Consider the following 24,569-nt stretch of genomic DNA (forward strand, 5'->3'; position numbering starts at 1 on the left):
ATAATAATATACTTATTCTGACAATTTCAATCTCCTTCTTCACTTCAATCATATAACACAGAATCCAAAACATGACTCTTTTACATCCAGCGCACCCCTTGCACTATCAGATATATCTGTCCTAGATCCCTCACTGCCTTTACATCAGGAGTGAGTGATTTTGGTTTAATGCTGCTTTGAACAGTATTCCAGTTATATCACAGCGTGTCAGCTAAATGTGGAAGGAAAGCCCCAAGTGATGCAGGTCTCAGCTGTTTACCACTTTGGTTAAACCCACAAGCATGGGTTTGGTGCCGACAAACCTAGAAACATATTCAGGATGTAGCTTGATCTCCAGAGGGGGGATCGATGGACAGGCTTGAGCCTTGTGTCAGGGTACGTACACTAATATCATGAATACCCAGACTCAAGTAAATTATTTCCCGCCCGACACAACACATTGCAATGTTTATCCCACAGTTGTTGGTGGGGTCTGCAGCTTGTGTTATTAGTGTAGCATTATGTTCGTAAATAGCATATTATTAGATTTTAAAGCATCATTGCAGTAAACTAACATGAATTAAATTCAATAACCTAAACCTAAATATTCAACATTTATTTCCTTAAAAACTTGCACTTGCACAAATGTACTAATTCATTGGTAAGCTAGTTTCAGTATATAGCTTGGGGAGTTCACCCAATTCTTTTTTAGGTTCATGGCTTGTGTCACTGGGTGGGTTACTGGCTTGGCCTGTGATTAGGTGCTTATTGTTCTTTGGTTGTGCATGATCTCTTCAATCATGTCTGGTCAGAACTTCTATTGGCCAGTCGGCATATTTTCTCTGCACTTTCACTTCCATGCACCATATAGGGTAAGTTCATTTAATTATTCTTTCATTTATCCTGAAACTAAGGTTAGGTTACTATGCATTTTAAAGCATTGTCGTTGTATATATTATTTTAGCTGGCATTGTGTAATGAAACTGTAATGTATTCCTAAGATTCAACTTACTTGTGTATTTGAGATATTAGCCATGTCTACATATTGTAATATGGAAATAAACTGATAAGAAGTGCTTTTTGTACACTTATCATGTATTTTGTAGAATCTATAATGCCTGTATTCCATACATGCTAGTGTAACTGTGGTTATAGTATATTTACATATAGCATATTTGCACATCTATTTGTGCAGGGCTATTCACTGCACTCCTGTAAGAGAGGTTCGGGCCTGCGTCCCTGAGACGAGGTATGATATTTAGGTTTTATTAATTGTGCATGAATAACTCTGCATAAAGTGTAAGATGTCTTATCGAGAGGGATTTGTTAAAATATATATGCCAAAAGGAATGAACTATACATGCTATAAATCTAAATTATTAGTATTATTGTTGTTATCTAGTGCCTTTTACTGTCCATACCATGATGTTTATTAGTAAAATTATGAACGTTTTAGGGCAAATCCGGACTACCTTGTAGTACACACTTCACACTCATTCAGATATATCCCTTTTAACCCTACAAGTACTCCGTCATCATTGAGAAGACAATGAGTACCGCTGTTACACTGGTAACCAGCACCGCAGTATGCCTGGATTAAACTATGTGAATGCCTTCTTCACTAATCCTGTATCACCTCTCACATACTCTTAACATGCAAAGCTAAACTCCATGGTCGAGTGCAACTTTCAATATGCAATGCTTGGAGGATCGGAACTTCAAGATCTAGCGAATTGCAACAAGAGCACAACAATCCCTCAGAATATTTATTGTGACACAAAGTGACACCAGGGAAATATCTGGCAAAAACATAGTGGTGGCTTGTTATGATGATCTGAATGCTTGATGCGATTGTATCTTACCACTTGCTGGCGTTGAATCAACCTCCTACCAAGTGAAGTGAGTGAACTGGGACCAGGTCCAAACTTCTGGTTTCATCTGCCATCATTTTCACATGCATGAACATCGTCATCCCTAACATAATAAACATCCGGAACGGGACTGGACACATATATTTCCTATCTCCCTTGAACACACAGTGATACATTACTAACATAACCAGCTACTGCCAGAAAATTCTACACTGTTGATGTTCTTTCCCCTCGTATGTTGATGACTGCATTGAACAAAGAAAATCATATGATCAACTAAAGTTACAACAAGGCAGCGTCGTCTTCAAGTCAAGTCTCCTCAGTGCATGACGCCAAAAGTCAGAGCTGCTTACTTATGTTGAGGTGATATCCAGACTGCCTCCAACGTATAGCTGTGACAATAGGTGACAGCAGACCCCAATTGTCCAGAAAGGGCAACAAGTCACTGATGGTTAAGATTAAGTCACCTCCTAAAGTTGTTGAAACATCTTTGTCATCTCCTCTCTCCCTGAATCTAACTTGCAGGGGGTGCCTCCAGAGAGCATATTGGTGTCTCTGGATCACATGACATCATTTGCATCATCACCAGTTGAAGTGATGCCTAGGAAAGAGCAACTAGAAGCATTGATGCCATCTGGAACTAACTGTGTAACTGTTGTCAATGGAATAGGGGCTACTGGAGAGGTGACAAGTGAAAGGAACACCGAACACCGATTCCCATGAAACACTTTCGTTTCGGGTAGCGCTCTGGAGACAAGACCGTTGGCTATCCAGGACACAGAATGGAGGTTCAAGGCGTCACGACGTCACGATGTTGGATCCCACATAAGCACCCATGGACTGCACGGCATGAAACAGCGCTTTTCCCTGGGAAGGTGTCAATCCCAGGAAGAACACCAATCCCGTGTAGAGCTCCCACCCTGAGTGGAACACCAGCCTCCAGTAGAGCTCCCACCCTGAGTGGAACACCAGCCTCCAGTAGAGCTCCCACCCTGAGTGAAACGCCAGTCTCCAGTAGAGCTCCCACCCTGAGTGAAACACCAGCCTCCAGTAGAGCTCCCACCCTGAGTGAAACGCTGGTCTCCAGTAGAGCTCCCACCCTGAGTGGAACACCAGCCTCCAGTAGAGCTCCCACCCTGAGTGAAACGCCAGTCTCCAGTAGAACTCCCACCCTGAGTGAAACGCTGGTCTCCAGTAGAGCTCCCACCCTGAGTGAAACACCAGCCTCCAGTAGAGCTCCCACCCTGAGTGGAACACCAGCCTCCAGTAGAGCTCCCACCCTGAGTGAAACGCCAGTCTCCAGTAGAACTCCCACCCTGAGTGAAACGCCGGCCTCCAGTAGAGCTCCCACCCTGAGTGAAACACCAGCCTCCAGTAGAGCTCCCACCCTGAGTGGAACACCAGCCTCCAGTAGAGCTCCCACCCTGAGTGGAACACCAGCCTCCAGTAGAGCTCCCACCCTGAGTGAAACGCCAGTCTCCAGTAGAACTCCCATCCTGAGTGAAACGCCAGTCTCCAGTAGAGCTCCCACCCTGAGTGAAACGCTGGTCTCCAGTAGAGCTCCCATCCTGAGTGAAACGCTGGTCTCCAGTAGAGCTCCCACCCTGGGTGGAACACCAGCCTCCAGTAGAGCTCCCACCCTGAGTGGAACACCAGCCTCCAGTAGAGCTCCCACCCTGAGTGAAACGCCAGTCTCCAGTAGAACTCCCATCCTGAGTGAAACGCCAGTCTCCAGTAGAGCTCCCACCCTGAGTGAAACGCTGGTCTCCAGTAGAGCTCCCATCCTGAGTGAAACGCTGGTCTCCAGTAGAGCTCCCACCCTGAGTGGAACACCAGCCTCCAGTAGAGCTCCCATCCTGAGTGAAACGCTGGTCTCCAGTAGAGCTCCCATCCTGAGTGAAACACCAGCCTCCAGTAGAGCTCCCACCCTGAGAGGAACATCAGCCTCCAGTAGAGCTCCCATCCTAATTGAAACGCCGGCCTCCAGTAGAGCTCCCATCCTAATTGAAACGCCGGCCTCCAGTAGAGCTCCCATCCTGAGTGAAACACCAGCCTCCAGTAGAGCTCCCACTCTGAGTGAAACGCTGGTCTCCAGTAGAGCTCCCACTCTGAGTGAAACGCTGGTCTCCAGTAGAGCTCCCATCCTAAGTGAAACACCGGCCTCCAGTAGAGCTCCCACTCTGAGTGAAACGCCGGCCTCCAGTAGAGCTCCCATCCTAAGTGAAACGACGGCCTCCAGTAGAGCTCCCACTCTGAGTGAAACGCTGGTCTCCAGTAGAGCTCCCATCCTAAGTGAAACGCTGGTCTCCAGTAGAGCTCCCACCCTGAGTGAAATGCCGGTCTCCAGTAGAGTTCCCACCCTGAGTGAAACGCCAGTCTCAAGTAGAGCTCCCACCCTGAGTGAAACGCCAGTCTCCAGTAGAGCTCCCACCCTGAGTGAAACGCCGGCCTCCAGTAGAGCTTCCACCCTGAGTGAAACGCTGGTTTCTAGTAGAGCTCCCACCTTGAATGGAACACTGGTTTCCAGTAGAGCTCCCATCCCAAGCCGAGTAACAATCATGGAAGGGTGCTGGATCTAAGTTAAGTGCCAGCGCTAACACCAGGAGAAACCCTGTCCAAGAAAGGAAACAGCATCAGTCAGCCATGTAGTCATCATAGTCGTCAATCCTGAAGGTCATTACAGTAGCAGCCTCTCTCTCCCTCAATACATTACACTCTGCACAATGGTAATCTAAGCCAGAGTAAGATTGCAATCAGGACCATCAATGTTGGGATCCATTCTTGACATGCCTAAATGACAATGGCTGCAGAGAAGACACACGTCTTCATCAATACTCGTGCCATCCTTTGAATGGTTGAGAACGTATCAGCAATGCTATTAACATATAATAAAGAGTTGTATAAACATCACACAATGAGTATACTAGTCATTACCCACGACAACTGTGATGAAACAATATGATAAATAGAAAGTTTTCCAACCAAAATGTTTGTCTATCACTGACATGTGGAACAAAGTCCATAAATGTGTAATGTGACTTGAACATCTGACACAGTATAATGTAATAACCTCTTAGAAAAAGGCAACTGTGAAGTTTCGTTCATCACGATGGTAAAGGATATAATTCCCGAAAAACAAGCACGTTTCCTCTTGTGCGATGAGAAGGAAAGTGAGGGATCAAGGACAGATAACTCTGATTGGTAACCACAATCAATGTGTGCCCCGAAGAGTAGGAGAGGCATGTTTCCGGTTCTGTGTTATCAGGGTTATATTATCAAAGTGAAGGAAATTTCAATAATTATGTTGTGTCAGGAAAAGAAATAATTTGCACAATAATGTCATTAGAGCACAGTTTGTTTGCATTTTGAAAAAAATGAACACCAGGCTATGTAGTCTTGGTAGCTAACCTGAATATTTCTGGGATATGTGCAACATTAGGCAAGGCAAGAAGTGTGCAGGGCTCACTAATACCCCCGACTTCGACTCCAACATATTTCTAATGTCAAAACAGGAAAAAGCACTATTTTCCCAAATAATCCATTTATCAAAGTCAAACTTCGCACTGCATGCACTGTCCCTATTGGTTTAGAAACTGTACCCCCATTTGGAAATGAATCCATTATGAAGTTTTCAAGATTTAGGTCGCAAAAATGTTGAAGTAAAAATAAATTCTCAGTTTTCAAAACATGAAAAAATCATCAGGTCATCATTTGAAAGGCATACACACAAGGATGAGAATTTATGGATGTCAACTTCTTCAAAATTTGTACTGCACCTCTCCTATTAGTATGAAAGTGTTTCTTAAATTTGAAAAGAATCCACGTCGTAGTTTCCAATGTTTGAGTAAAAACATTCAAGCCAAAAAATGAAAAATTGCTGTATTTTTTCAGAAAATCCAAATATTGATATTGGTATAGAAAGTGTTCACCAAATTATAGGTCACACGAAAGAAAACGTCCTTGGACGGAAGGACGAAATTCCTTGGTATAACTATATACTCCTGCCCTTTTAGGTCAGGGGAATAATAATGAAGGTCATAATAAAAGGAAAAACAAAAATATGGAAACATGAATTTAACAGAATAAATAAACATCATGATTTTATAATGATTAGTCACAACAAGGTAAAAATTAGTAAAATCTAAATATTTTTTACATTTGACTTCTTATCCTGCATTACCACCTAATGCTTTTACTGCTGTTTCTTTTTATCAGAAAGACGGAGCTGTGAGAGGTCCTGGCTGCAGAAGAAGTTGTTCCATCTAGTTGTGTGGCTCATACCTTCCCACAGCTGCTATGTGACTGGAAGTGGCAATGTCACGTATCATCACATTTGTACTAGAAACAAACATCTGAAACACTTCAAGGTGAGGCAGCAAAGCGATGAACGGGCACTTTAGATGTTGTTATGCAGGATAAGTATTCAAATGTAAAATAAAAAATTGTAGAATTTTCCTATTCGGAATATTCTATAAGTAATACATTACCACTGTTTTACCTAGGCTGTTGTCTCCCACAACTGCTGCTATAGCGAAATCTACCACAGAGATCTCAATTATCTCATGTAGCACGTGCATAGCCACCTAGCTGCCATGTGACACCCTTCACTCTTGTCTCTAGCGAGAGCAAGTGCTCAGGGGACCGACGGGCGGGCATCAGCCCAGTGGTAAAGTATTACTTAAAGAATATTCCGAATAGGAAAATTCTACAAATTACATTAAGTAATACGTTACCACTGTTATACCGAGGCTGACTACCACAGTAGGCGATGGGGAGCACCTACAACCCGAACCTGACTGCTCGTGTTCCTTCCGACCAGCGGAAGTAAACAACAAGGCGGAAGCACTCGATGCGCATGCTTCTAGCTCGGCGTTACCCTATAGGAATACCAAAGCACTGTCAAGCGCATACCGTAAGGCTCAATCGTCTTTGCCAAACGATTGGTGACTCCAAACGGCCCCACTGGATAGGTATTTCATCTCCACAGCAGATGAGAAACACAGTATCCGTGTGAGCTAAATCTTAGATCAGGTTAAACAGTCAAAAAGAGGGAAATTAATTTCATTTGGACCGTATATCCCAGAGCAAGCCTACTTAAAGTATGCATTAGGCGCGTGACCTAATTCCAGTATTTGTAAGCATGCATCACAAGGTTGGGATACACGACAGACAATTAAATACATAAAAGCCGCCCTCACCTGTGGTGTGAGTGCGCTGGTTTGCGGGACATTCACTCCTGTACCCACGGCGGTGGGAACATTGGAGAAGACCCAGATTGACCACCGTGCAAGGTCTGAAGCCTGAGGAGTTCGGAATTGCGCTGGGCACACCCCTTAGATGACCACTTGTGCCACGATCAGCGGCCCAAGACGGTGCACATCTTCATCAGAAACCTTTCTGAGGTAATGATTGGCAAATACCGGGTCAGAACGCCAGTAACAACCTCTTAATATTCTGTGAACAGAGATATTAGAGTGTAGGGCAAATGTTGCTGCTAGCGCCCTGATCTCGTGCGGGTTTGACCCCGCAACCGGTAACCCCCGAGACCGGTACGCCTGATTGATGACAGAACGAAGCCATAACGCAATCGAGTTGCAAGTTATGTCAGCAGTCCGATTAGGGTTACAAGATATGAACAGACGGTCACGCCCTTGTCTGCGTTCATTCGAAGCCTTAAGATAATACTTAAGGGCCCTAACCGGACACAGTGATCTGTCCTCAGTATCAGCAGGATGTAAGATTTCCTTGAGTGATCTTACACTGAATTGGCCAAATTTCTGATTCTTAGCAAGGCAGCCCATGAGCAGGCCCATGCGGACCGCTCCTTCGTTGCCCCTATCGAATCATACTTTAGTGACATCGAGTGCATGAATCTCAGACACACGTGCCGCCGTGGCAAAGGAGACGAGAAATGCTGTTTTCCAAGTCACATCCCGAAAAGATGCACTACTCAAGGGTTCATACGGAGCTTCCGTAAGTGATTTCAACACTAAGGAAAGATCCCAGGCCGGTGCCTGAAGGCGGCCTTTCTTAAGATCTTGCTGTTTGAAACCCTTGATAATACCCCGAATCACCGGCTCTTTTGAGAGACTGGTATCCATAGCAACGTCCCGTACCGTAGCAACGGAAGAGACATAGTTGGAGAGTTTCCGGGTCTCTCGTAAGTGAGACATGAAACGAGCAATATCCTGCACAGATACCTTATCTGGCGAATGAATGTGATGTTTACAACACCACTTAGTGAAAATAGCCCAACGTGCATTATACACCTTCTGGGTAGAATCACGATGCATACTAGCGTATGCCCGAGACGCCCGACGAGAAAAACCTTTACTCCTCAGTCTCTGGGTGACAACATCCACGCGTGCAGATTGAACTGCCTTGCGTTTGGATGAAGTTGAGGGGTGTGAGGGTGGATCAGGAGATCCGGTCTCACAGGCAGTGGAAGTGGCGACTGCGTGACCTGGGCCAGCAAGTCGGGGTACCACGATCTGTTCGGCCCCACGTGGGGGCAATCAGCAATATTCGACAGCAGACTCCTCAGGGCCGGCTCAGAATGAGTGGTATTAACGCCGTCGGAGAGTAAGCATAAGCGTCCATGCCCGTCCAGTCGTGATCGATGGCCCTCGGGTCCGGGACTGGTGATACAAACAATGGGAGTTGATTGTTGAACCTGGTTGCGAACAGGTCGACCGTCCGACGACCAAGACGTTCGCACAGCCACTGAAACACCACTGGGTGCGGCTCGGGTTCCGAGGCCTCGACAGAGCGTTGGCTAGTACGTTCCGCACACCAGGGATGTGATGGGCACGTACCTGGCACGGGACACTGTCCACCAGAGCAGGCGCAACTGTCCAGGGCTGAGTGACTCGGGTTCACCTACGGGCCAACTGAAGTTGGCGCTGTCGGCATATGAACCCTTCCAGTGAGAGGGCACCTATGCAGGGACCCAACAAGATCAAGTGTATGTCGAGAGGCTTCGGCAGACGAAGCAGCCTGTTGTTCTTTCAGAACCCCAGGGATCTTGTTATTAAAAAGGGTCCGCGCAGACCAAGGCTGCGAAAGGAGCACTTCCTGGTTGGCAGCATCCAACCCCGAGGCGGCAAGATACGACCTGCGCCTCATAAAATGGCAAGTGACGGAAATAAAGGCCTAAGCCCCGGCAACGTACTCCAGGGAAGCATTTAAAACGAGCAAGCAGTTATAGATGCGCTGGTCTCGGTCCGTGGGAAAACCTTCGACCAGACTGGCCGCTGCAGCCAAGTACGTGTCTCCGTGAGAAATGGCAAGCACGGAGCGCCGAGCGAGGGTGTCCAGCTGCTGCAAGGTAGACTGCGTTACCGTAGCAGCCGGTGGGGCACGGACACCCAACCGCTCAACATGGGCCTCCGCGGTAGGACCAGCCTCGGGAAAGGCAAGGTCATGTACCGGGAATGAACCCTTTCTCCATGACGGGGGAGGCAACGGGAGACCCCGACCGGAGGCCGTCGCGAAGGCTTTCTCCAAGGAAGGCTCGATCCCGCGCAGCAAGGTTGAAGTGGGGAAAGCCCTGTTGGAAGACTAATCGAATACCTCTGCGGAACCCACAGAGCCGTGGATTCCCCGCGGTACCGGCAGGGGCTTAGGCATGTCCTCAAAGAGCAACGGTTCGGGGGAAGGACCAGTGAACACGGGAGCCGCCGCTGTACCCGTGGACCCCGCATCCGAACCTGCGGCCGACGAAGAGGCCGGGGACGGAACAGCCAGCGGCCTATCCTGAGATAAGGCCTCCAGCTTGGAGTCCACAAGTTTTGCAAGTAATGCAGCGACGGAATCCCCAGACAGCCCAAGGGCCGCCAAGGGATACGCCGCAGACGTGGAGGTTGTACCCGCAAGGGGACCCCGACCGGACGAGCCGGCCACCACAGGGGTGGAAACAGACTGCACATACAGCCTGTAGCGCTCGAACGCCGCAGGCCCCAGACCCTCGCACTGGGCGCACCAGGTGTCCCTGCAAGGAACCCTGCACCGCGGGCAACGATCATGGGGATCCCGGACGACAGAAACTTGCGGCACACCCCGCAACTCCTGGTAGCGGGGGTAGAGGGGCAGGAGGATGGTGAAAGATCCACGTCAGACATTTCGTTTGTACTATGAACAAAGAGCAAAACATGGTTACAACACACGCACCACAAATAACAGGGGACCGTAAGACCCAACGTGCATACGAGACACCCCGCAAGTATATAGAAAGAAGAGCGGGAATTCTTTTTTTCCTTTTGTCGGGAAAAATATTTCCGAGCGTAGTTACAGCAAACGCCCCGTAAAAGTACAGTTTATTAGATACATTAAACAGTAATAAATATCACGGAATGGTCGGAGAAACAGGAACGCTTCTGCAGTCTTTTTGTGAGACAAGAGTGAAGGGTGTCACATGGCAACTAGGTGGCTACACACGTGCTGCATGAGGTAATTGAGATCTCTGTGGTATATTTCGCTGTAGCAGCAGTTGTGGGAGACAACAGCCTCGGTATAACAGTGGTAACGTATTACTTAATGTAATTATTTATATGTTACTAATTCTTTTAACTTATCCAGCATTTCTACCGTAATGCATTTTTATCAGATGTAATTTCAGGATAGACACTCAACCAGTCTAGATAACCAGATAGCATCCTGGGTGGAAGACCAAAGACAATTCCTATCCAATAGAAACAGAAAAGTAGAAAAGGGCATTGGCAAAGTTCTAAATTCCGACCACGGAGCTGGAACAAACGGAAGCATGAAACACCCTAGTCTGGGGTAAAATATACCAGAGAGGTTGCATGGTCAGTTCCGAGGTGAAGACCTTCTGGGTTTTTGTGACCTGCTGCGCCACCACCACAGGACCGAAACTTGGATTGGACACCTTGCACATCTTCTATAGCCACCTCTTGGAGATAATGACTGGTGAAGTTTGTATCCGAGTGCCAAAAATAACCCTCTTTTATTGACTTGACGGAGCAGATTCTGTGGAGAGCCATGGTTGAAATGATGGCTCAAATCTCATGAGGGTAGTTGGCTCTAGGCAGATGAAACTTGTTTGGAGCTGAGTGTGGCAACAGGCTGGGAGGATTTACCAGTAGATGTGGCCACCAGGGGAGCTCAACTGGCAAGGTGTCGAAGGTCACGAAACAAGTTCTGTGCTGGCCAACAAGGCACGATCAAACGCTGAGAGGGATTTGGTGAGCTTTTGATCTTCTGCAGAACCTTGGGAAGTAGTACAGGTGGCAGAAATGACTTGAACTGGACATTCCTCAGGCTTGGAAAGCCAGGTAAATAACCACAGAGCCATAGAAATGCCAAATGGGAGGACCGCCCACAGTAGTGGAAACCATTGAAAACGAACCTGGTAAGCATCCTGGATGTCGCTACTCATCAGGGAATTGTTTGCACTGAATCTGGTCCTGAGCAGACTCAACATAAGTCAGATGAAAATACGGAGGACGTTCCAGGTAATGTTTGTTGAAGACAGCGAGACAGTGGATCGTTCTGAAGTTGGATGAATCCTCCTTGGGCACCAGGAACATTGGAGAGTAGAAAGCTGAATCAGCAACGGGATTGTGAACAATCTCGACTGCCTGCTTCGGCACCAGAAGATTCATGGCCTTGAGCAATAGCTGAGCTTGACGAGGAGGGTGGGTGTCAACTATAGGAGCGGAGGTCAACGGTGGATCTGCTACACAAGAGAGTGCCGGTACCCCTGGCGAAAAGACGTTGGTGGACAAAAGGATCTTGCAGGATGGTCCAGTTGCCCCAAAACCTCCCCAATCTCACACCTACTGGACTACACATGACTGTTGCCATGAAAGGAAGATGAAGTCTGGGGGAAAGCATGAGAGAAGCATGCCTGGGCTGATAGCTGCCTGTCTTGGACAGCTTAAACTTGGATTGATTGGAAACGTGCACCAGGGCCTTGAACGCCGTTTCATCATGGGCAAAGCTGGAGGCACGAGCGTGTTTAAGAGATGGCACACGGAGGAGAGAGGATGTGCCCCAAGGATCTGCTCCACTCCGAGTCCCAGTCAGTTAGGATCTACGCCAAGGCAACCCGGAGTTAATTATGGAGACAGGCGATTTGGTGCTGTTGGAATGACATCATGGTGCACAGATGATCCTCCCGTTTGGGATTATTCTCTGTACGGTCTGAATCAATAGCCTGGGCAGAGGAGGCCAAGACGGACAAAGCCTTGAGAGACCTACAACTCTCTATGAAAGAGCCTGGGGTCAGGCATACGGATAGTGGTATGCCTAGGTAGTGAAGACTGTGGTGTGGAAGGGGATAACACACGTTGTAAAGTGTGTTAGGACCACAACAACAAACTAAAACTATAACAAATACAATTATGAACGTATTGGTTACCAAAAGGAAACGCAAAGGATGCTATCTGGTTGGTAGTAACAAGGAATTTATTCTTAAATGTCTATTCAGTCCGATGACTAGCAGTAATGTGATTATACTTGACATCGCCACTTCGGGTCATGTGGTATCTGTGGGAGGGTATGAGCCACTCAGCTAGATGGAACAACTTCTTCTGCAGCCTGGACCTCTCACAGCTCCATCTTTCTTGTACAAAAACAGCAGTAAAAGCATTAAGGTAGTGATTCAGAAAAAGTTAAAAAATATGAAAATTGCCAAAGATTGCACTGTTTGTTATTTCACATACTTTAAGCTAAGTAAAGGCTGCAACATTTTCCATAAAATATATAAAAATTGCTGGGTTCAGCAGATGAAGTGCTACTGTGTGTATTCTAAGAGGTGACAGTATCATGTCTGACTACGGGTTGCAGCATGCAGTGTCCATTCTAGAGCGCAGCACTGCCATGTCTTGAATGATGCAAGGATACAAGAAATCTGATCTCTGTCATGATGGCCTTTGTCTTCTCCTCATCATTCGCAAGTAGTCTCTGTCAACAGAATAACAACAACTGACTTACAGTCCAACTTCATGAGTGAGTGAATTGGGTTTAATGCCGCTTTTAACAGTATTCCAGTTATATCACGTGTGTCACTGTCAGCTTAATGTTGGAGGAAAGCCCGAAGTGATGCCGGTGTCAGACGTTTACCACTTCGGTGAAACCCACAAGCATAAGTATGGTGCTGACAAACCTAGAAATATAATCGGGGCGAACCAGGATTCGAACCCACAATCATAGGTTTCTGGCGTTCCCAAGGGATGAAACTCTGCACAGGAAATCGCCCAACATGCACCAAACTGTTGTATGGGAGAAGACACTGTTTTTTGTTTTTACTTAAGTGCTACTCAAAGCAAATAAGTGGTGCTATTTGCTGCTTGAATAGATTAAGGTAAAGTTGGATTAAGGTAAGGATATGTATCATTCCAGTGGGGGGAGGGGGGAGTCGCACTAATATTGAGTCGTATTTTTGGCTAGGGATCAGGAGACACATCAATTTCAAGATTTACAGTACTTGTTGCAAACAAAGGTGGTGTACGAAGTCTCCATACCATACCAACAAAACTTCCTGAATGAAACTACATGTATTGACAAGTCATTTCATGAGTAAATGAAATTGATAGGGTCACATTTGATACAGTCATGAGTCATGACATATGATAGGTGTTGAGTTTGTCACCTATAGTTCATATCGAATCTGATTGCAAATCTTTTTCTTTTTTTATGCATTAATCTGACATTTCCTGACATTTCAATGTCATCAATCAACTTGTATCAAACTTATAGCCCTCGCCACTTGAAATAGAATCATGAAATATTGTGATTATTAATCAACGAAGACAGCTACATGTGCGTCAATACAAGCCATACAGATGACAAGGAATATAACTGTCAGTAATGACAAAATTTGCAATGTCAACGTTTAAGAAAAATCCAGTCTGCCAGCGTACTGATAAACATAACTCCTCGCAGTCACTGATGATCCTTGCAGATTGTAACCACATGATCAAAACTAATTAAAGAAATTTATTGCTGTTACCTTAAGGGCATATTCCTTTCCACTGCTTATGTCCTGTGCCACAAACACAAAGGCAAAGCCACCTACAAACAAACATCAACTCTTATTAATTTATAAATGATTACTGACCTCACAGCTGATAATAGATATGAACATCACCTCCTTTCACCATGTTCACAACACCTGTCAATTATAGTATTATATATATTATTCATCCTGTCAATCATATTATTATATATATTATTTATCCATCACCAAACATGTAAAATGGTGAAATTACTTTCAGGAATTGTGCATCAAATATACTGCATGATGTAAGGTGATGTGACCCACTGAATTCCTAGCAATCAAATTTGTCTTTTCAATTAAAATAATGTAGTAGCTCCTAAGTCCTATTCTTCATGTCCCTAACCTATGAACATCTTCTACAGGGATGTGCATGCAGCTGTCTGTGGAGCACTCTCTGAGACTCTGACAACATGTACAGACCTTAATATCACACAACACTTAAGATAACCCTACAGATACAATGCAAACTGCACTTATGAACATGGCTGACAAGAGAAAAAAGAATATGGTTCTCAGGCAATGGCTTTTGGGAAAATAGTGTGATGGGGTGGCTTTTTTCTGCTTTTTTTGTGTGTGTTCAAACTATTATGTTACCAAATAAACAGTTCAGTACAATCAACCTGGGAAAGTGCCTTCCAACATTAATGTAGTCCTTGGTGAGTAAAATTCAAATAAATTAGTCGCCTTTCATCCAATTTGAAGCAGCTAGTGGTGGTCACCTTGGGACGTCTTCAAACAGGATGACCAAGCTTTTGTTCTTTTGTAAATCACAAAACTCAACCTCATCTAACATGTCTAATGTTCATTTTATCCAATGTACACTATAAACATGATAAAGAGCACACAAAAATATATTCCATGTTCACCTACTAGTTAACCAGCTTAATTTGGGTGATTTGATAGACTATGCATATGTTTTCATGGTCACCTTTGCCTCATTTATTTTAATGTCAAGTAATAATTAGTATAAATTTTATTGACATAATTTTTAAATCTCTCTACAAAGCAAATATCATCATAAAAACATCTTAAAATGACATAAAATACATATATTGCTTTGGAGCCATTGCTCTTAATATCAAACAGCTTTATTAAAGTAAAATAACAAAAATAAAAGGGTACTCTGAAATATTTGACTACCGTTATTTCTTGTGAGGGGAGGTGAAATTGGGTTTAACGTCGCATCCAAGATTATTGCACTTATATAGCAACATGTGAGATCGCCTTGCCGATCATGCTCCCCTTTCAATCACTAGGGTTAGGTACCCCTTTCCCATCGAACAACAATTCACAACCTTTTGGGTTGGGAACCACTTGACAGTCAAACACCCCTTAGCCATCCTATGAGGCACCACTTTACGATATTTAGGGTTAGTTGTCAAATAGGGCTGGGTTAGCTATCTCTTTTGACAATTTAATTCAATGTAATTTGAGTAAAATATGAGGCATACAATGGGGGCTGATAAACATTTAAACAAGCACAATATATTTTTGATGGCTTGATATCTGTGAAGTGTTGGCTTCAACTTGTTCAAACTGGCAACTTGAATTGGATCCTCCAAACTGCTGATTGAAATTCAAAAGAGTGCCCTGGGTAAAGTTCACTACTCCACAATTCTTCTGCATTCCAATGGTTGCACTGTGCATTTTTTAGCATCTGTTTTCAAGTTCAAAGCGTGTGGTTTGCAGAATTTCGCATCCCATAAATTCCTTAATTGCTTACAGTGTAAAGCATATCATTCTTGATAAGTAACAACTTTTTCTTTTAATAAATAAAATTGACTTTTAAAGCCACACTCTACTTTTACATCATACACATGATTCATGTTCAGTGTCAGATATTATTAATATCTAATAAGGATAAACACAAATGTGACAGCCAATATACTTCTAACGTTAATGCAGTCGGGTCGTTAGAAATTAGGATAATTTAGCTGGACATATCAATGAAGAGGATACAAAAAATAGAGCAAGCTCAATGAAGTTAGACCAAGATAATGTCAAGATTTGACACTTACCTTCTGCTATCACTTTCTTAACTCGCAATTTTTGGTCTCCCAACTCAACACTTTGCCCTACAAAATCACTGTCTATGCGGCCCTGGCCACCGCTTAAATATCCAAAAGCTGACTTAAAGAAATCCGCCATTTTTACGGCTCACATTTGCCTAAATCACAAAAGATAAATACGTCAAAATTATTTCTTGGGTTGCTGGCGGATCACCGTGACGTCACATGTTCTGTCGAAAACGAACTCGAAGTCTTTTACAACATTGGATTCGCCATAAGATATTAATATATTAGTTTTAGAAATCATTTTCGCTACTGCTCTGTCACGATACGTGTTTTCGCTATGTTCAATTGATGAAATGTAATCTTCTCACAATACAACGAGATGCTGCAAAGATGAACTCAAAACGTCATGGATTTTAGGAGTAGCCTCCCTTGTTCATTTGGCCAATGGAAAAGCGACATCTAATTTCACATGTTGAGAAAAATGTCGGCGATGTCGCTGAGTGTGCTGTCGGTTGTTGTCACAATTCTTGTCGTAGAAGGCGCCATTGAGAGACCAAGGGGTGTCCCACTTGCACGTCAGTTAACTTTCATTTGAAGAATGATGTTGTGAAAATAGATCTATTTGAATGTTTACAACGTTTTCTCTTTCCTAATAATCAATTGTAATGTTCATTCTCGAGTGCGGTATTGACACGCTAAGGCGTCAAGCCCAGTGGTCATAACGTTGCTGCAACCCACAATGTTAAAGGAGTGATTTTGTCTGTACCGTTATTTTCCAGGGCAAAGAAATGGTGCTTGGGGTCTTGGACCCGAGCCAGAAATGATTTTAGTGGGCCTAGACTTGTGTTTAAAGTTTTATTTGGCCGAAAAGATAAAATATGTCTTTACCATAACATCAGTTTTCAAAATAATGTAGGTATATAGGCTTTTATTCACATGTTGATGTTTATCTGACCATCAAGGTGGAACTTGTATGATGAATGTCATCATCACTGGACATGATAATTTACCATATCAGTGTAGGGCATATTTCCTATTATGCAAGGCATTATTTATATGCAGAGATTTAGATTACTGTGTGTATTTGTCTTCTAAACTAATACACACAATTTGTCCCACATTTGTCATTGATTCTGTTAAAATATACCCAATTATAAATGTAAAAGAATGTTGATGCAATTAGTGGTCTGCCATTGATTAATAAATAATTTGCATACTCGTATATGCAAGGGAACGACGTATGGTTCTCAGTAGGAAGTGACAACTTGGAGACGATGGCTTGCGGTATATACAGTTTTACCTTATACATGTAGATAAATACATACAAAACACACTATGTGCCAGGTCAGCACATAGTGGTAGTGGTTGTTGTCTAGGTGCCCCTAGACCTTTCTTTTCTCTTCTCTCAATCTCTTACTTACTTATATTGGAGATTTAACGTGCGCTTTCCGACTGCAAGCGTATGTTGCACACGGGCCCGGCCAGGCCATTTAATGTGTTTCCGAAAAGGGGAAAAGTGAGTTTGTGCAACCCAGGAGGGGGGCTTTAGGGGTTGCTTATATATAGTAATTTTGAGATTTGGAATGAATGCCAAGAGTGGGTGGAGGACGAACTAAGGGAGCTGTGTGTGTTGGGTGGTTGTTAGATAAGGTAGTTTTAGTTTTAATATTTTATTTGGGGTTTAAATGCGACTAATTAGTCCTGTTTTAATTAGGTATATGCCTAAGGCTTTGGATTTTTCTAATTTATTCTAAATCTCTGATACTGATACTGATATAGAAGATTTAACGTGCGCTTTCCGACTGCAGCGTATTTCGCACACGGGCCTGGCCAGACCATTTAGTGTATTCCGAGAAGGGTGAAAGTGGTGTGTGCAACACAAGAGGGGGCTTTTAGGGGTTGCTTATATCGATTTTTTGAAATTTTAAAATTTGGAATAAATGCCGAGGTGGGTGGAGGAGGGAACTAAGGGAGCCGGGTGAGGTGGGTGTATGTATGTTTATTGGATTTTGGATTGGTAGATTAATTAGTTTTTAGATGCGCTTAATTAGGCCTGTTTTGATTAGGAATACGCCTAGGGCCTTGAAGTTTTCTAGTTTATTTTGAGGGTTTAGTATTTCATCTAGAGTAGGAACCTTATTTAGATTGAGGTTGGTTTGTAGTGTGGTTCTGTGTGTTTGGTAGTGGGTGCAGTGGATGAGTGCGTGTTCTGTGGTTTCGGGTTGTTTGCAGTGGGGGCAGTTGCCTGTGGTGTGTCTTTTAAGTTGTTTTAGGTGGTTATTTAGGTGTGTCCTGTTTGGAGTTTTGTAATTAATCTGTCAATTTTTTTTAGAGGGGTGTAGGATTTTAGGTTTGGCTAGTGGTTTTTTGAGCACTTTTTGGATTTGGCTATTTGAGTTTTGATATTGATTATGCCATTTTTTGGTTATTTTTTGTTTGTTTACACTTTTAATTTCTGATTTTGAGATGGGTAGGTTTAGGCTTATTTCTGGTATTTTGAGAGATAATTTAGCTGCTTTATCGGCGCTTTCGTTGCCGTAAATTCCTACGTGGGCGGGGATCCACAAGAAGGTTATTTGTTTGCCTGCTTTTGTTAGGTCGTTGGAGCTTTTAAGTATTTGGTTTATTAATTTAGGTCGTTTTTTGGTATTTTTGTTTTGGAGGGCTTGTAGCCCACTAAGGGAGTCAGTGAGAATTAGGATTTTTTTGTTGTTTTTTGATTGTTGGTTATGCAGGGCTGAGGCCATGCCCATAAGTTCGGCCGTGAATATAGATTGGTTGTTAGGGAGTCGGTAAGATTGTGTGGATATAACTGGTTGTGTGGTATGGACTCCGAAACCTGTGTGGTTGGAGATCGGGTCTGAGGATCCGTCAGTGTATATGTGACACCAATTTGGCCAATTTTCGTGTATGTATGAAAGTGTGGTGGTTTTAGCTATGTTTGGGTCGGTTTGTTTATTTATTTGGTTAGTAAGCGTTGTGTCTATTTGGGGTATTTTGAGTTTAGGGGTGAAGATATTTGATTTTTTGCAGTTTTGTTTAAGATTTTGAGTTTGGTGTTCATTGAGGTAGTTAGTTATTCTTTGGGATATTGGGGGGAGTAAGGGGTGTTTGCGAGCTAGAGCTTGGTTTCTTGGGCTAATGTTTTGGTTAATTAAGTTTTGGATGAGAGGGTTTGTTTGGGACGCGGCCCAGAAATTAAGGCTTAGATGTTCCCTGCGTAGATTTAGTGGCATTTCTCCTGTAAGGGCCTGAAGTGAGGTGTAGGAGGTGCCATGTTGGGTGCGTGTAATTAGTTTAAGGGCTTGGTATTGTATTGAGTCAAGTTTTTTAGATAGAGAGTTGTTTAGGGTATTGTATATGGCGCAGCCGTAGTCTAGTTTTGATCTAATTAGTGTTGTATATAGTGAGAGGAGGGTATCTTTGGAGGCTCCCCAGTTAGAGCCGGTGAGACATCTTAATGTGTTAAGGTCTTTGCTGCATCTAGTTTTTAGGTTTTGGACGTGAGCCTCCCAGGTGAGGTGTTGATCGAAAATAAGTCCTAAGAATTTGGTTTGTTTTTGGAATTTGATTGTTTGGTTGTTTAGCTGGAGGATTGGGTAGGCAGGTTTCATGTTTTTATGTTTGAATACTACTCCTGTTGTTTTATCTGAGTTAAGGGAGAAGCCCCATTTGTCTGCCCATTGTTGTATTTTATTTAGAGATTTTTGGATTAAGTTTTCTGCCATTTTAATGCTTTTAGTGCGGATCCATAGGGCTCCATCATCCGCGAATTTTGAAGTGTTTAGTTTAGGGGATAAGCCCTCGAATAGATCATTTATCATTATATTGAAGAGGGTTGGGCTGAGAATGCTGCCCTGGGGAGTGCCATTTTCTAGGGGACACTGGTCCGATAGCGTATGGTCTATACCTACGGTAATTTTGCGATTGTTTAGGAAATCTTGGATGAAGTTTATTATTTGGCCTTTTAGTCCTATTTTTTTTAGTTTTTGTATTAGCCCGTGGTGCCATACCATATCGAAAGCTTTAGAGAAGTCGAGGAATATGCCTATGGTGTATTGCTTGTTTAGCTGTCCTGTTTTTATATCCTGTTCTAGTCGGGCAAGGTTATCGAGAGTTGATCGGCCAGGAGTGAAGCCGCTTTGGTCGGGGTTTATGATGTTGTTTTGGTCTAGGTAGTGCTGTAGCCTATTTTTAGTCATAAGTTCCATTATTTTGCAGAGATTTGAGGTTAGGGATATGGGCCTATAGGAGTTTGCCTGATCTGCTGGTTTATTTGGTTTAGGTATTGGGATTACTAGAGCTTCCTTCCATGAGGATGGGACCTGTCCGTTTAGGTAAACTAGGTTGTATAGTTTAAGTAAAGTTTGGAGTAGTTTGGTAGGTAAGTGTTTGATTATTTGGTAAGAGGTGAGGTCTAGGCCAGGGGCTGTTCCTTTTTTTTCTATTGTTTAGTACGTGATTTAGTTCTTCTATGGTGTAAGGTTGATTTATTTCTAGGTTGTCTTGTCTGATTTCTTTGGAGAATTTTATTTCTTTATTTAGTTTATCTTGGAATTTCTTACTGAAGTTACTGTTGCTACTAACTTTAGAGAAGTGTTTGGCTAGGTTGTTGGCCTTTTGGGTGGGGTTAGTTGAGTTGTTTATATTGGGGCTTTTTTTGTGCCGTTTGATGCCTCGGATGGCGTGAATTTTGCGCCACACCTTCCTAGCGTCGGTGTGGTGGTTTAGCTCCTCACAGAATTTTTTCCAGTTTTTTGTTTTAGCAGTTTTAACTAGGTTTTGGACTTGGTGGTTTAGTTCATGAGCTGTTTTGAGATGAGAGGGGTCTCGTTTAGCTCTGTTGAAAGCTGATTTGCGTTTTAGTCTAGTTAGCTCTATTTCCTCATTCCACCAAGGGACAGTGGGTTTTCCTGGGTTGGATGATTTGAAGGGGATTGCGGATTTCGCTGCGTTGATTATGAAGTTAGTTAGGTTTTGACAGAATGTTTCGGGGTCTGTTGTTTCGAAATCGTTTAGATTAGCTTCGTTGCATAATTCTTGGAATTGGTCCCAGTTGGCGTTTTTGTACTGAAATTTAGGTTCATGTTTAGGGGTTTGATTTGGTATTTTTATATTTCCTAGGGTTATATTTATGGGAAAGTGGTCGCTGCCTAGAGGTACTGGGTGGACGTCCCACATCAGACTTTGTGCTAAGTCTGGCGTACATATTGTTAAGTCGATAGCCGACATGGTGTGGTGGATTTTGTCGTATCTAGTTGGTTGGTTATTGTTTAATAGTATTAGGTCATTTTTTTCGATCCACTCTGATATTAGTTGTCCATGGTTGTCTAGTTTATCTGCAATGCCCCAGGTAGGATGATGGGCATTGAAGTCTCCTAGGAAGATGGTTGATTTATTTCCTAATTGGTAAAGGATATCTAGGTCTGTATCTTTAATTGGTTTTAGTGTTGAGTGATAGATGTTAATGATTTTTATTCTTTGGTTATTGATGGTGACTTGGATTCCATTAGCTTCTAGATTAGGAGTGTTTACTTTAACTTCCTCGTAGTTTATATCCTCTCTAACGTAGATGATTAGACCTCCTCCTGTTCTGCCTGGGATGGTTTTGGACCTGTCGGTTCTTACTGCGTTATAATTTGGTAGGTTGAATTTAGTTTTATGTGAGAATTTGGTTTCTTGAATACAAGCTACATGGGGACCTTTATCTATTTTGAATTTAGCTTTAAGTTCAGAACCATGGCCGGCGAGGCCATTGGCATTCCATTGAAAAATGTTTAGGCCTTCCATTGGGAAACTGGGTGGATTTATGTTTGGTTTAGGCTTGGTTTAGGTATTTACTTTAGTAGGTTATTAAGGTTGCTGCTGAAACGGTCGAAAGAGGTGGTGACGAGTTGTAGTTTATGTGCTACACCAAAGAAGGCTTTGGAGCTGGCTTCTGGATTAGACTGCTTTAACATGTAAGCTAGTAGGAGGACTAAGTTGTTTAGTTTTTTGCTTGCTACGTTTTGGGTGAGTTTTTTTCTATAGCTTTTGGTTTTTGGGGCTGACAAGGTAAGATCGTTTATTTCCTCTGAGGATGTGTACTCGTCCTCTTCGGTTAAGTTATCTTTAGTTTGGTCACTCTGTTCGGTGGTGGGTTGCATGCTGGGTTTGGGTGCGAGAGTCTGAGTGGTTTCTGTAGTTTCCCTGTTGACTGGGTGTTCGGGGGGTGCCTGTAGGTTTTGGAGTGTTGTTGCCATTGTGGCTGTGATGGCTTGTGTTGGTGCTGGTTGTGTGGTGGTCGTTGTGCATTGGGTTTTGCTTGCTGGTGTAGATGTGGTAATTGTAGGGTGAGAGGCGGGGAGGGTGAGAGTGTGAGTTTGTGGGATGTGTGGGGTGTTTGTTTCATTTGCGATGTATGCGTCTCGCTGATTTTGGTCCCATACGGAGACTGGGTATACTCTAAATCTCTCTGGACCAAGGCTTATATAGCCAAGGTCACCTGACATTTAGTAAGTAATAAATATAAATGTAAACAGTAATTCATCAGTGACATACTTGCTCATCTTGTTCAGGATGGCAGACAGTTGATGTACACAAAAATGGGGATTAACAATTAGGATTAGCATCTTATAAATAACAGCAATTAAGTGTTTCAAGGCATATAGATGTCATGGCTCCAGGGTAATGAGCCTTTGCAGTTAAATGTTCTTCAGACAATGGGTGTCGTAAATCAGTCGCTATGACAACTTCCCTCCGTTACGTGAAGCTTTGACCACAAGCTTACATGAGTCCAAATTGATATGTGTGAACTTTTTCAACAACGAAAACAACAAGGCAAATGTGAACAAAATCAGTTATATGAAATCCTTATGCAACAAATATATCTATGCAATCTAGCCAATCTAGCCAATTTGATTTAGTGCCAGTTTGAAAAATAACTAAGTCATCTTTGTAATGTGCAATTTCACTACAAGGTAATTACCGCTGTGCACAGATTCAATAAATATATAATGGAGGTTCTTTGAATTCAGGAGTCTGGCTTGGCGGTGCGACTCAGTACCGAATAATGATAATGAGTAATGTCATTGTCATAGTTCTTAAGGAGTTTCACCCTAAAAGCAGATATCTAACATTCAGCAGTCATGACGGTCTGAGAAGATGTTTGTATCATTCTGAATCAATGCATCAGAGATCTTTAAGAATGCAATTGCTGAAATCATCAAAGACATACCAGGCTGCAGAAATATCAAACATTGTCGTCGTTTAGGACAAAACCCACCAACAGCATGACTGATTCCAAAGTACACAGAACCCTCAATGAAAGGTGAATGAAAGGGCAAGAAGTAACCCTGAAACCTTACAAAGAATAAAGAAGCCTTTCCATAAAAAAGAGTTACACATTCATGTTCTTCCAACTTCTAAATGCCTGTCAAAACTTGATAATATTTCAAGCAAAAAAGAAGAAAATGTTGTGTATAATAGACTTATCATTTCAGAAAATCTAAGAGAACAAGCTGTGGAACATGTTGGTCATCTTGTCTCACTCATTGACTCAATATTAAGACACACATAAACCTTAATATACACGTTTTATTCAATTCTGAAAATCTAAAGCAATAAAATACATTCACGGTATACCTTTATAATAAATGTATTAATTTTGTTGTGACTGTCAGTTGTGATGTAATGAAAATCTAAAAGAATAAAGTATGTTTATATCTGTATAATAACAATACTGTAAACAGCTTTATTTCTGCGCCGTTAAAATATTGCGAATACCACACCAAAGACAATACTGCGATGAGATATTTTTGCGAGTTGCCGTGTTGAGATGACCCCTCGATTACCAAACAATAGACAGCTTCTCCCCCAGAAGCTAGTTAATCTGAGTTGGCCGGAAAGTTGACCAGTGTCATGAAACCGATTCACGCAAGATGGCTTGTTTCCTGTGTGGACAAAATTGCAAAGGACACTGACGCTATCAAGCGAGGTTGGAAGAAGGCAGGATTACTGTGAGGTAACAGTGACACTAATTGGTCTGTTTACACTGTCATTTGTGATGTATTGTGTGACCATTCTGCATTCATTTGTGTTTTTAACTTATAGAGTAACTTGTGGTTCTGGTTGATTATTTCAACATTTGATGACGTGTTGCAATGAATAAAGTATGTATGTATTATTTATACTTATTTTTGCGTTTTTAATTTTTGCGATTGAATCTCGTTCGCAAAACTCGCAATAATCAAACGGTCGCAAAAAATTCCCTGTTTACAGTATTCATTTCATTGTGACTGTCAGTTATGATGGAATGAAAAGTCAATATAAAAATAATGAGGTATGAAGGGCAGATAACTCAAAGCCTCTGACCTACTCCTCCTGTATATGAGAATGATGTTACAAGTGTGTAAAATGACACTCCCTGTGCATCGTTTAATTCACTGTGCAGAGTTGTGTCCCATATGGGCACACCAGAAACCTGTGATTGTGGAATCTGATCCCGGTTTGCCCCACTTATTGGACGTCTTGTTGAACAAGCCCTTAAGTCCCTTCTACGATTGAACGAGTAGATGGCTGAAGGGCAGTAGACCACAACAGCAACGTCGTCCTGAGCTCTGGAAAATGTGTACATGGATACTTGAAGTTTGGAATGAAAATTCCAAAGGATATTGTCAGCCGTTCCTTCAAGAAGTGCTGCAT

General features: G+C 42.9%; 2 protein-coding genes across 24 annotated transcripts in view; one reads left to right on the forward strand and one right to left on the reverse strand.

Annotated features, from left to right (window-relative positions):
- LOC124118785 (cyclin-G-associated kinase-like) overlaps positions 1-16,125 on the reverse strand; it is a 79,020-nt gene extending 62,895 nt beyond the window's left edge. For all 21 annotated transcript variants that reach the window (XR_007222184.1, XR_007222200.1, XR_007222191.1 and 18 more), the window contains exons 1-3: positions 15,891-16,125; positions 13,825-13,886; positions 12,717-12,776 (exon numbers count right to left, since the gene is read on the reverse strand). Coding sequence is in view for 1 of the 21 variants with exons in the window: in XM_048399787.1 (XP_048255744.1) it covers positions 12,717-12,776; positions 13,825-13,886; positions 15,891-16,020 (252 nt within the window). In the remaining 20 variants the exon portion in view is untranslated. The remainder of the gene's footprint in view (positions 1-12,716; positions 12,777-13,824; positions 13,887-15,890) is intronic.
- Positions 16,126-16,306: 181 nt separating this feature from the next.
- Positions 16,307-24,569, forward strand: part of LOC124118787 (glucosidase 2 subunit beta-like) — a 57,882-nt gene continuing 49,619 nt past the window's right edge. For all 3 annotated transcript variants that reach the window (XM_046481066.2, XM_046481065.2, XM_046481068.2), the window contains exon 1: positions 16,307-16,462. In XM_046481066.2, the coding sequence (XP_046337022.1) occupies positions 16,357-16,462 (106 nt within the window). In that variant the 5' untranslated portion in view covers positions 16,307-16,356. The remainder of the gene's footprint in view (positions 16,463-24,569) is intronic.

This window comes from Haliotis rufescens, unplaced genomic scaffold (genome assembly GCF_023055435.1).
Source record: "Haliotis rufescens isolate VD_foot unplaced genomic scaffold, xgHalRufe1.0.p SCAF_2, whole genome shotgun sequence".
Lineage (NCBI taxonomy): Eukaryota > Metazoa > Mollusca > Gastropoda > Lepetellida > Haliotidae > Haliotis > Haliotis rufescens.